Raw genomic sequence first — 11900 nt, forward strand, 5'->3', positions numbered from 1 at the left:
GTTCATACTGGATATTAAAAGATCCTTCAAATGTGTTTTCAATGGAAGTGATGGAGGCCAAAATCCACAGTGTGTCCACACAGTCATTTAAAAGTTGATGTGAAGCTTCTATTCAGCTTCAGCAGTCTGAGTTAGACTACTGAGTTTCTGAGTTTCCACATATTCTGTGGAGTCATGGTCTCAGCTGAACTCTACAATGAAGCTTTATGACACTGTGAAATATTCACACTTTGTTTTCTGTGGTTTCACTTCAAACTGAAAGTTTTGTCTTTTTGGAAACTTTGTGTTTTTGACTAGAAATGAAACTAAAGTTCTGTGGATTTGATCAGATGTTTAAATAGAGATTTAATTTTAAATAGAAATCCTAGTTTGACACATTTATGACATAAAACAGGTGATTACTCTACTCAGTTTGATTGACAGGACAGATGATCAGAGGGGCGGAGTTTTTACCACCATCATTAGGACCAGGACTGAAGTATGGGTTGAGTTTCTCAGTGAAGGAGCAGCCAGTAAAGGAGTAGATAAGAGCTGCAGCATCTACGTTATAAAAGGAGACCAGACCCTCCTCATAATCCACAAACACCCCCACCTTCTGAGGCTGAGACTTCAGAGAGAGACGGACTGAAGGACCAGCACAAGCTTTGTACTCATTTCCATTTCTCAACCATATAGTCCAATAACCATTCTGAGGTCTCAGTGTGATTTTTCCCTTCCTGTTGATGGACTCTCTGGTCACTCCTAAATCCCAGTCAGTCTTCCTTTTAACCTGAACCTCAAAGTAAAATCTGCCTGAAGAGAAACTCTGCTTTCCTAAAACACCAGGACAATGAGAAAATCTCTTTGGGTTGTCTGGGAGATCCTTCTCCACATCACTATCATTTACTTGTTTCTCATCATCAGACAGGATGAGATCAGGATGTGCTGTATCAGGATCAAGAGTCACATCCACTGCATACTGCTGGACCCTCTTCAGCTCAGCCTCAACCAGCTTCTTCATCTCTTTACTGAGCGTCTCCTCCAGCTGAGTCACAGCTCTCACCACAGTCCCCTCATATGATAGTGGACGGACGCTGACCTCTGTCCAGTCTTTGGTGGGTGGAGCAGCTTTCAGGGACGGGAAGTTTTGGAGGAGGTGGAGGTGGTCTTCAGAGTGTGAGAGCTGCTTCACCTCAGAGCTTCTCTTCATCAGCTCAGAGATTTCCTGTTCCAGCTCTTTGATGAAGTCTTCAGCCTGTTTCTCTGTCGTTCTTTGCTTCTCTTCAATCGTCTCAATGAGCTCATTCAGGCTTCTCTCAACAGACTTCATCAGAGCGGTGAAGACCTGAACACCTTCTGCTATCTCTGTGTTTGCATCTTCCTTACTGAAGTCAACTGACCGTTTGATCTTTTGAATCTTCAGTCGTCTCTTCTGGATCATCTGCTGAATTTCAGCCTCTGTCTTCCCCAGCTCTGCCTTCTTTCCTTCATATTCTTCTTTCAGAGGAACAAACTCATGTGTCTTGTGGTCTAAAACAGAGCAGAGCATGCAGACACATGTCTGGTCGGTCTTACAGAACAGCTCCAGAGGTTTATCGTGCTTCATACACGTCCTGTCTTCCAGGTTCTCCACAGGGTCCATCAGCTGATGTCTTTTCAGACGTGAAACTGTCAGATGAGGCTCCAGGTGAGTCTCACAGTAGGAGGTCAGACACACCAGACAGGACTTCAGGGCCTTCAGTTTGGTTCCAGTACAGACGTCACAGGGAACTTCTCCTGGTTTGGCAGCTTGTTGCTCTGAGCTGCTGCTGCTGGCTTTCTGTTGAGCTTCCAGTCTGAACTGAGAAACCATCTCAGAGATGAAAGTATTCACCTTCAACTTAGGTCTTGTGTAGAAAACCTCTTTACACATCGGACACGAGTACTGGTCATTACTGTTCCAGTGTTGAGTGATGCAGTTTTTGCAGAAGTTGTGTCCACATGGTGTGCTGACTGGATCAGTGAACACATCCAGACAGATGGAGCACAGAAACTGATCTTCAGATCGCAGACAGCTGGCAGCAGACATATCTACACACTGAGTGTGAAAAACAAAATAAACAATTTGTTTAAAATTCAATTTCAATTATTTGTTCAAAAAGAAATAAAGATAATTACTGTTGTAATAAGTATAACATGTGATATTAGGTAAAGTAATTTTGAATATTTCTGTTATTGATCGGGATGGGAACACGTGAACGGAGTCGTGAGCAACCGTGATCATTGAAGTCGTGCTGGCAGCTCAAACAGTTATCCACAAGGCTGCATGGTGAGTTTAAAGTTGTTGTTTACTTTGATGACGTGTTTTATGTGAGCTGGTTTACACAAACACAGTAAGAGACTGTCATCTGCAGCTCTTTATCTAACAGCTCATTGTGGCTGTTTCTGCTTGTACTATTCTTCCATACAATCTTTAAAATGAACCACTGACAACATAACACAGAATATGTCCAGATCTTGTTGTGTAGACCAACTGTTATTGAAGAATAGCACTGCTAACAAAGCTCTGCTAACTTGGTGACAAACACCTTTTATTACCTGCAGCTGCTTCACAATAAAAGCTGCTGCTTGTTGGTAGAACGCTTTTAATGTGAAACAGCTACAGGAAATAGAATGCAGTGTGTCTGTAGGAAGTGATCAGTAAATAGTAATAAGACCAGGAAGGTTGGAGTGAAGCTGAACTCCAAACCACAGAAATTCAGTTACAAGTTACAAAAGTCCTGAGAACTGACACAGAGAGACTGTTTCAAAAACAATTAAAGTTGTTTCACTGAATCTGTGTAAAAACATCTTTAGTTATATTGTCACTAATTTCACAAGTGTCAGTATGAAATGAAAAGAGTGGAACTTCCTGTCTGCTGTGTTAAAGCTGGTTGTTGAAACATTAAATATGATCAGTTGTACTCACCAGTGTTTGGCAGAGACTCTGCTGTGTTGTTGAGAAAGACTTGATGAACTCAGTTTAATTTTTATTTGGACAGAAGTGGAGAGACTCGACTGCAGCTCTGCTGTCGCTCTGACACACTTATAGTTTCAGTTCTGCAGAGTGACGTTGCAGCTCTATTGTCTTTCCAGTGTTGCTCCTCCTCTTACTGCAGCTCTGATTGTGAGTTTGTTTCCTCCTTTTGATTTACAAGATTAATTACAGGCAGCCAGTTGTTTTTGCTGAAGTTTTCATGAAACTATTAACTTCTTTTTCTCTTTATCTTGAACTGAGTTTCCAGTTTACTTCACAAAATGAGGTGAAAGACTTTTGACAACAACCAAAGGATCATTTTATTTTATCTCATTCAGATACGATTTCTGTATTTTGCTTCATGTTCTACCTTATTTGTTCCTTTGCTGTAAAGCCGATTAGTTGAGACTGTTTTGTGGTGAACCACCACAGTCCTGACAGGGATAAATGTAGAATCTATCATCTCTGTACTGAGTGATGCTTCACACTGCCAGCACTGTCCTTTGGGAGTTTGGGAGTTGTAGTGTGAACCCTGTTAGCCACAGAGCTAACGTCATGTCAGCAGCTCTGCTGTCAATCTGAGGTTTGGAACATTTAAAGAATTAAAAAGTGTTTGTTAGCAGGAGTTGGATGGAGTTCAACCTGTTTCAGTAAATCTTGATGACTGTAATGATCTTCCCTGTTTAAGAGACTTTTATTGCAGTAACAGAAACCTTTTATTAGATCAGACTTAATTGTTCATTGGGGGGAAAATTCAAGCTACAGCAAGAAAATTAGTAATATTGGTTTTGATGAAGTTGCATGTAATTGGTTCCAGAGTTATCTCACGGACAGACAGCAGTTTGTAACAATAAGATCCATTACATGTGAATTTGTTCAAGTTGCAAAAGGTGTCCCGCAAGGCTCAGTCCTTGGTCCTGTTCTGTTTACACTTTATATAAATGGTATTGTTTCTGCTGTAACTGTATATAATATTCATCTTTACGCTGATGATACCATTTTGTATTGCACTGCGAATACTGCACAGTCTGCTGTAGTATCTCTTCAACACTGATTTATGGATTTAGAAGTTGCACTTAATATCCATAAGTTAGTCTTAAACGCAGACAAAACCAAATTTATGTTTTTCACGAGAGCCAAAAATATTAATTGGGATAACCTAAGTCACTAACTGCACTGAGCCCCTTCAAGTCCTCACAGCTAAGGGACACACTGAACAGCTAAGTTTCCACCTCTATAGCTCCCCAAGTTATAGTTATAAAGTTATAAAGTTAACTGGGCCACCGGGGAAATTATGGGTTGGTGAGAGGGGTGCCTAAAAAACTCTGTTCCGTCTCATGGTCCCCGAGAGTCTCAACCTCCCTCTGTTCAGCTCAATAATTTCCTGACTATTGACATGGAACAGGAGTCCACAGGCTGTTGGTCCAGACTGGTTTTCAGTGCTGATAGTAGTTTGTTCTATTTGTACAGAATGAGTTTACTGAATTTATCATTGAATCTCTTTTAAATGAAATATTTGTTACTGTACAGATGGTGTAAAGTTTAACAATGTGCAACAATAAAAACATTTGGATAATTTACTTCAGTAGAAAACCAACCTCTCAATAGATTGTAGGTCAATTAAGTAAAAAACAATAATCAGTGCAGAGAGAAAATATTGAAACATGATGATACAAAGCTGCATATGTAGACTAATAAGTGTTTGGTAAAGAAAGCAGAAAAACATTTGTGATTGTTAATGAACTGTAACAGAAACACAAACACAGCTTCTCTGTAAACCAGCTTTTATTTTTTGTGTTTGGTGTTCAACAAGTCACTGCTTACTCAGGCCATGTTTTTAAAGCTTTACATTAAAACTACAGACATAGTTTAGTTTACAGGTTTTTACAATCACATATTTACAGACTTCTTTAAATCATAATCAATCTATTCAGTATTCAAACAAACAAATCAGCCAAAGTGGACAGAAACTAAACAAACCTCAGACAAAATAAGAAAATCCTTTATACACATTATACATATATTCTGTTAATCAACTGTAGAGCTGCAACTAATGATTTTCATTAACAATTAACCTTATTTTAACCTGTTTTTGAATCATTATTTACTTTATAAAATGTCAGAAAATAGTGAAAATATTCATCACAGTTTCTAAGAGTTCAAGGTGTCTTTGAATGTTTTGTCTGACCAACAGTCCAAAACCCAAAAATATTCCAGTTACCATCATATAGAGCAGAGAGTAGCAGCAAAACCTCACATTTAAAAAGATGGAGCCTGAGAATGTTTGTCTGACAAATAATTTAAATGATCATCAATCAATCAATTAATTTCTGTTGTTCTGTCATTAAGTGTTTCAGCACTTACAGCCTGTAACATACTGACACATATTCTGTGGAGTCATGGTCTCAGCTGAACTCTACAATGAAGCTTTATGACACTGTGAAATATTCACACTTTGTTTTCTGTGGTTTCACTTCAAACTGAAAGTTTTGTCTTTTTGGAAACTTTGTGTTTTTGACTAGAAATGAAACTAAAGTTCTGTGGATTTGATCAGATGTTTAAATAGAGATTTAATTTTAAATAGAAATCCTAGTTTGACACATTTATGACATAAAACAGGTGATTACTCTACTCAGTTTGATTGACAGGACAGATGATCAGAGGGGCGGAGTTTTTACCACCATCATTAGGACCAGGACTGAAGTATGGGTTGAGTTTCTCAGTGAAGGAGCAGCCAGTAAAGGAGTAGATAAGAGCTGCAGCATCTACGTCATAAAAGGAGACCAGACCCTCCTCATAATCCACGAACACCCCCACCTTCTGAAGCTGAGACTTCAGAGAGAGACGGACTGAAGGACCAGCACAAGCTTTGTACTCATTTCCATTTCTCAACCATATAGTCCAGTAACCATTCTGAGGTCTCAGTGTGATTTTTCCCTTCCTGTTGATGGACTCTCTGGTCACTCCTAAATCCCAGTCAGTCTTCCTTTTAACCTGAACCTCAAAGTAAAATCTGCCTGAAGAGAAACTCTGCTTTCCTAAAACACCAGGACAATGAGAAAATCTCTTTGGGTTGTCTGGGAGATTCTTCTCCACATCACTATCATTTACTTGTTTCTCATCATCAGACAGGATGAGATCAGGATGTGCTGTATCAGGATCAAGAGTCACATCCACTGCATACTGCTGGACCCTCTTCAGCTCAGCCTCAACCAGCTTCTTCATCTCTTTACTGAGCGTCTCCTCCAGCTGAGCCACAGCTCTCACCACAGTCCCCTCATATGATGGTGGACGGACGCTGACCTCTGTCCAGTCTTTGGTGGGTGGAGCAGCTTTCAGGGACGGGAAGTTTTGGAGGAGGTGGAGGTGGTCTTCAGAGCGTGAGAGCTGCTTCACCTCAGAGCTTCTCTTCATCAGCTCAGAGATTTCCTGTTCCAGCTCTTTGATGAAGTCTTCAGCCTGTTTCTCTGTCGTTCTTTGCTTCTCTTCAATCGTCTCAATGAGCTCATTCAGGCTTCTCTCAACAGACTTCATCAGAGCGGTGAAGACCTGAACACCTTCTGCTTTCTCTCTGTTTGCATCTCTCTTACTGAGGTCAACTGAGTGTTTGATCTCTTGAATCTTCAGTCGTCTCTTCTGGATCATCTGCTGAATTTCAGCCTCTGTCTTCCCCAGCTCTGCCTTCTTTCCTTCATATTCTTCTTTCAGAGGAACAAACTCATGTGTCTTGTGGTCTAAAACAGAGCAGAGCATGCAGACACATGTCTGGTCGGTCTTACAGAACAGCTCCAGAGGTTTATCGTGCTTCATACACATCCTGTCTTCCAGGTTCTCCACAGGGTCCATCAGCTGATGTCTTTTCAGACGTGAAGCTGTCAGATGAGGCTCCAGGTGAGTCTCACAGTAGGAGGTCAGACACACCAGACAGGACTTCAGGGCCTTCAGTTTGGTTCCAGTACAGACGTCACAGGGAACTTCTCCTGGTTTGGCAGCTTGTTGCTCTGAGCTGCTGCTGCTGGCTTTCTGTTGAGCTTCTTGTCTGAACTGAGAAACCATCTCAGAGATGAAAGTATTCACCTTCAACTTAGGTCTTGTGTAGAAAACCTCTTTACACATCGGACACGAGTACTGGTCATTACTGTTCCAGTGTTCAGTGATGCAGTTTTTGCAGAAGTTGTGTCCACATGGTGTGGTGACTGGATCAGTGAACACATCCAGACAGATGGAGCACAGAAACTGATCTTCAGATAGCAGACAGCTGGCAGCAGACATATCTACACACTGAGTGTGAAAAACAAAAGACACAATTGAATTAAAATTAAATTTCAATTATTTGTTCAAAAAGAAATAAGGATAATTATTGTTGTATTAAGTATAACGTGATATTAGGTAAAGTAATATTGAATTATATTTCTGTTATTGATCGGGATGGGAACACGTGAATGGAGTCGTGAGCAACCGTGATCATTGAAGTCGTGCTGGCAGCTCAAACAGTTATCCACAAGGCTGCATGGTGAGTTTAAAGTTGTTGTTTACTTTGATGATGTGTTTTATGTGAGCTGGTTTACACAAACACAGTAAGAGACTGTCATCTGCAGCTCTTTATCTAAGAATGCAGTGTGTCTGTAGGAAGTTATCAGTAAATAGTAATACGACCAGGAAGGTTGGAGTGAAGCTGAACTCCAAACCACAGAGATTCAGTTACAAGTTACAAAAGTCCTGAGAACTGACACAGAGAGACTGTTTCAAAAACAATTAAAGTTGTTTCACTGAATCTGTGTAAAAACATCTTTAGTTATATTGTCACTAATTTCACAAGTGTCAGTATGAAATGAAAAGAGTGGAACTTCCTGTCTGCTGTGTTAAAGCTGGTTGTTGAAACATTAAATATGATCAGTTGTACTCACCAGTGTTTGGCAGAGACTCTGCTGTGTTGTTGAGAAAGACTTGATGAACTCAGTTTAATTTTTATTTGGACAGAAGTGGAGAGACTCGACTGCAGCTCTGCTGTCGCTCTGACACACTTATAGTTTCAGTTCTGCAGAGTGACGTTGCAGCTCTATTGTCTTTCCAGTGTTGCTCCTCCTCTTACTGCAGCTCTGATTGTGAGTTTGTTTCCTCCTTTTGATTTACAAGATTAATTACAGGCAGCCAGTTGTTTTTGCTGAAGTTTTCATGAAACTATTAACTTCTTTTTCTCTTTATCTTGAACTGAGTTTCCAGTTTACTTCACAAAATGAGGTGAAAGACGGTTGACAACAAATAAAGGATGATTTTATTTTATCTCATGCAGATACGATTTCTATATTTTTCCTTCATGTTCTACCTTATTTATTCCTTTGCTGTAAAGCCGATTAGTTGAGACTGTTTTGTGGTGAACCACCACAGTCCTGACAGGGATAAATGTAGAATCTATCATCTCTGTACTGAGTGATGCTTCACACTGCCAGCACTGTCCTTTGGGAGTTTGGGAGTTGTAATGTGAACCCTGTTAGCCACAGAGCTAATGTCATGTCAGCAGCTCTGCTGTCAATCTGAGGTTTGGAACATTTAAAGAATTAAAAAGTGTTTGTTAGCAGGAGTTGGATGGTTTGAATCCTCAACCTGTTTTAGTAAATCTTGATGACTGTAATGATCTTCCCTGTTTAAGAAACTTTTATTGCAGTAACAGAAACCTTTTATTAGATCAGACTTAATTGTTCATTGGGGGGAAAATTCAAGCTACAGCAAGAAAATTAGTAATATTGGTTTTGATGAAGTTGCATGTAATTGGTTCCAGAGTTATCTCACGGACAGACAGCAGTTTGTAACAATAAGATCCATTACATGTGAATTTGTTCAGGTTGCAAAAGGTGTCCCGCAAGGCTCAGTCCTTGGTCCTGTTCTGTTTACACTTTATATAAATGGTTTTGTTGCTGCTGTAACTGGATATAATCATCTTTACGCTGATGATACCATTTTGTATTGCACTGCGAATACTGCACAGTCTGCTGTAGTATCTCTTCAACACTGTTTTATGGATTTAGAAGTTGCACTTAATATCCATAAGTTAGTCTTAAATGCAGACAAAACCAAATTTATGTTTTTCACGAGAGCCAAAAATATTAATTGGGATAACCTAATCATCTAAACTAAAAGTGGCAACAATATTGAAAGAGTAATGGTATACAAACAGCATTAAATTCCCTCTTTGTGTTTCCTCGGACAGTGTTTCCCTGTTGAGCTGCAGGTGGAAGTATAGTAACAAAAAGAGGAACTTTGGCACTAAAAAGACTAACATTGAAAGATATCTACTTGATTTGACTCATTTGGACGCTGAAGCTTCATATTAGCTTCAGATAAACTTTGAAATCCATTTTTGCACAGAAGGAGGACTGTGGATTTTGTCCCCCATCACTTCCATTGTAAGGTCATTATGAAGGGATCTTCTAATGGTCAGTATGAACAGGAGGAATGATTACAGCAAGAAAAACAGGTTTCACTGTTCATTTGGGCTCCTGACTGTTGTTTTAAGACACATTTGAACCCGTCCTTAAAAGAAGTGAGAATACTTTTATAAGGGGGGGGGCAGCAATAATACAGGGCCTTATATTCATGAGCTAATACACCCCATTCAACCTCACCCATCCCCCCCATCACCCTCCACCTTCTCTTTTGTGTCGCTGCTGTTATAAAAGACTCTTCAGTGTTGCTGCTTTTAACGGACGGTTGGTGTGTGTGGAGCTAAAAGAGCTGCAAGTTTCCTTATTATTACAATTGTTAATTGGATTGACTTATTCATATAAATGAGAATAGACGATTAATACAAAAATGTTATTATTCACATACAGACAGACAAAACTACAGAACCTTTGTTTTTTTAAACTAAACATTTTATTATGTGAATTTATAATTTTTAAAAAAAAGCCAAAACAACAACCTAAAATTAAAAATGAAATGCAGTTTAGTCTTTTGTCAGACAAGAGCACACGAACTAAAATCAAATCAAAAACAATTTCTTTTCAGTATTGTCATTCAAGGGCTTCCATACTTAAGGGGTTACAATATACAAAAAGTTATTAAGCCAATGCTAATGTTAATATTCAGATGAAAACTGATTTTGCAGGTTGTAAAATCCTTCAGCTACTTCATCGTCCATTAGTTTCTCTTCTTTCTGCCACTTTAAAATAGAAACTTGATGTTTCATGATTGTGTTTTTCAAGAAGAGCCGAACAGTCAAAATTCTGCTGGTTGTCAGTTTGTGCAACTCACAACATTTAATGAACCTTTAAAGGACGGCTCATCATTTTTCAGGAGTGTGTTAAACCAGTAGTCAGGTGTCCATATGAACAGTGAAAGAGGTTTTCCTCGCTGTAATCATTCCTCCTGTTCATACTGGATATTAAAAGATCCTTCAAATGTGTTTTCGATGGAAGTGATGGAGGCGAAAATCCACAGTGTGTCCACACAGTCATTTAAAAGTTGATGTGAAGCTTCTATTCAGCTTCAGCAGTCTGAGTTAGTCATGTTGTCATGACTCATCCTGTCTTTAGGTTATGTTTTGTTTTTTCTTCCCCATTTAGTTCTGCAGTTCCTGTTTTATTTTGGTTGCTAACTCTGCTCTCATTTCAGATCCACTTCCTGCCCTTGTGTGTTACCCGCTCCTGTCCTCTTCATCATCCCCTAGTATCCTCCACCTGTGTCTCATTACCTTCACTCCTCTTGTGTATTTAGTCTGTGTGATCCCTGCTCCCTGTGCCAGTTCATCTTTGCCCTTTGTCGCAAGCGTTCCAGCATTATTCTCTCTATTATAGTCTCTAGTGTTTTTTGACCCTGGATCTGTTTTTTTTACTCTGCCTCTGCCTAGCCCTTTTGGTCTTGTTGCCTTCGCTGACTGCCTGTCCGTGTACCGAACCTGCTATTAAAAGACTTTGTTTTTGGAACTGTAGCCCTGGTGTACCAGACAACCGTGTCAGTACGAACTGGCCACACCATGGACCCAGCCGACTCAACCACACTAGAAGCCGCTCTGCGCTCTCAGGACGTGCGTCTCAGTCAGCATGAGGAGCAGCTGAGTTCGGTGTGCCAAGGCCTCCGGGAACTCAACTCCCGTTACGAGGGGCTTCACACCTCACTATCTAACCAAGTGAGTACGCTAACCGATCAGATGCAGCAGCTCCTGGGTAAACTCAGCTCTCCAGTCCCTGTCTCGTCAGCTTCTTCTTCGCCGGCCGGTACTTCTCCTCCTCCCTCTCCTGTGACGGTGTCCTCCTCAGTAGCTCTCCCTCTGTCCAGTCCAGAGCGCTTTTCGGGGAACGAGAACAATTGCCAGGCCTTTCTGGTACAATATGGACTCCACTTTGAGCTGCAGCCCGCGGCATTCCCCTCAGACCGCTCCAGAGTCGCCTACAGAGGCATGGGCTACGGCAGAGTGGGCTCTGGACCTCTTCATGTCCACCCTGTCCAAGGTTTTTGACCACTTGACTCAAGGTCCGGATGCCGCCTGGGCTCTCATGGACTTTCGCCAAGGTAAACGCCAGGTAGCGGACTATGCCATCGAGTTTCACACCCTGTCAGCTGACTGTGGGTGGACTGCCCCCTCCCTGCTCGATGTCTTCCACCATGGACTAGCCGATGCTATTAAGGACCAGCTGGTTTCTCTGGAACGCCCCTCTGACCCGGATTCCTTTATCGCTTTGGCTTTTAAGATTGACAACCATCTGAGAGAACGAGAAAAGGAGAGGGCCCGTCTGTCCTTTTCCTCTCCCTCCTGGAGGGGGCCTCCTATCCAACGTTCCTCGCCGCGTCGATCACCTTCTCCAGTGGCAGCAACGCCCTCTGGTGGGCAGGAGGAACCCATGCAGTTGGGAAGCACCAGATTGTCCCTGGAGGAGCAGCAGCGACGCCTACAGGAGGGGCGGTGTATTTATTGTGGTCAGCTTGGCCA

General features: G+C 41.1%; 2 protein-coding genes across 2 annotated transcripts; both read right to left on the minus strand.

The window, feature by feature from the left end:
* Nucleotides 1-379: 379 nt before the first annotated feature.
* Nucleotides 380-2047, minus strand: LOC122978724 (E3 ubiquitin-protein ligase TRIM21-like). The gene has a single exon (XM_044345653.1). It carries the CDS (start codon nt 2045-2047, stop codon nt 404-406), a length of 1644 nt encoding a protein of 547 aa, XP_044201588.1. The 3' UTR covers nt 380-403.
* Nucleotides 2048-5578: 3531 nt separating this feature from the next.
* Nucleotides 5579-7546, minus strand: LOC122975327 (E3 ubiquitin-protein ligase TRIM21-like). Its single transcript, XM_044343719.1, has one exon. The coding sequence runs from the start codon at nt 7244-7246 to the stop codon at nt 5603-5605; it is 1644 nt and encodes a 547-aa protein (XP_044199654.1). The 5' UTR covers nt 7247-7546; the 3' UTR covers nt 5579-5602.
* Between the last annotated feature and the right edge of the window lie 4354 nt (nt 7547-11900).

This window comes from Thunnus albacares, chromosome 3 (genome assembly GCF_914725855.1).
Source record: "Thunnus albacares chromosome 3, fThuAlb1.1, whole genome shotgun sequence".
NCBI classification, from domain to species: Eukaryota; Metazoa; Chordata; class Actinopteri; order Scombriformes; family Scombridae; genus Thunnus; species Thunnus albacares.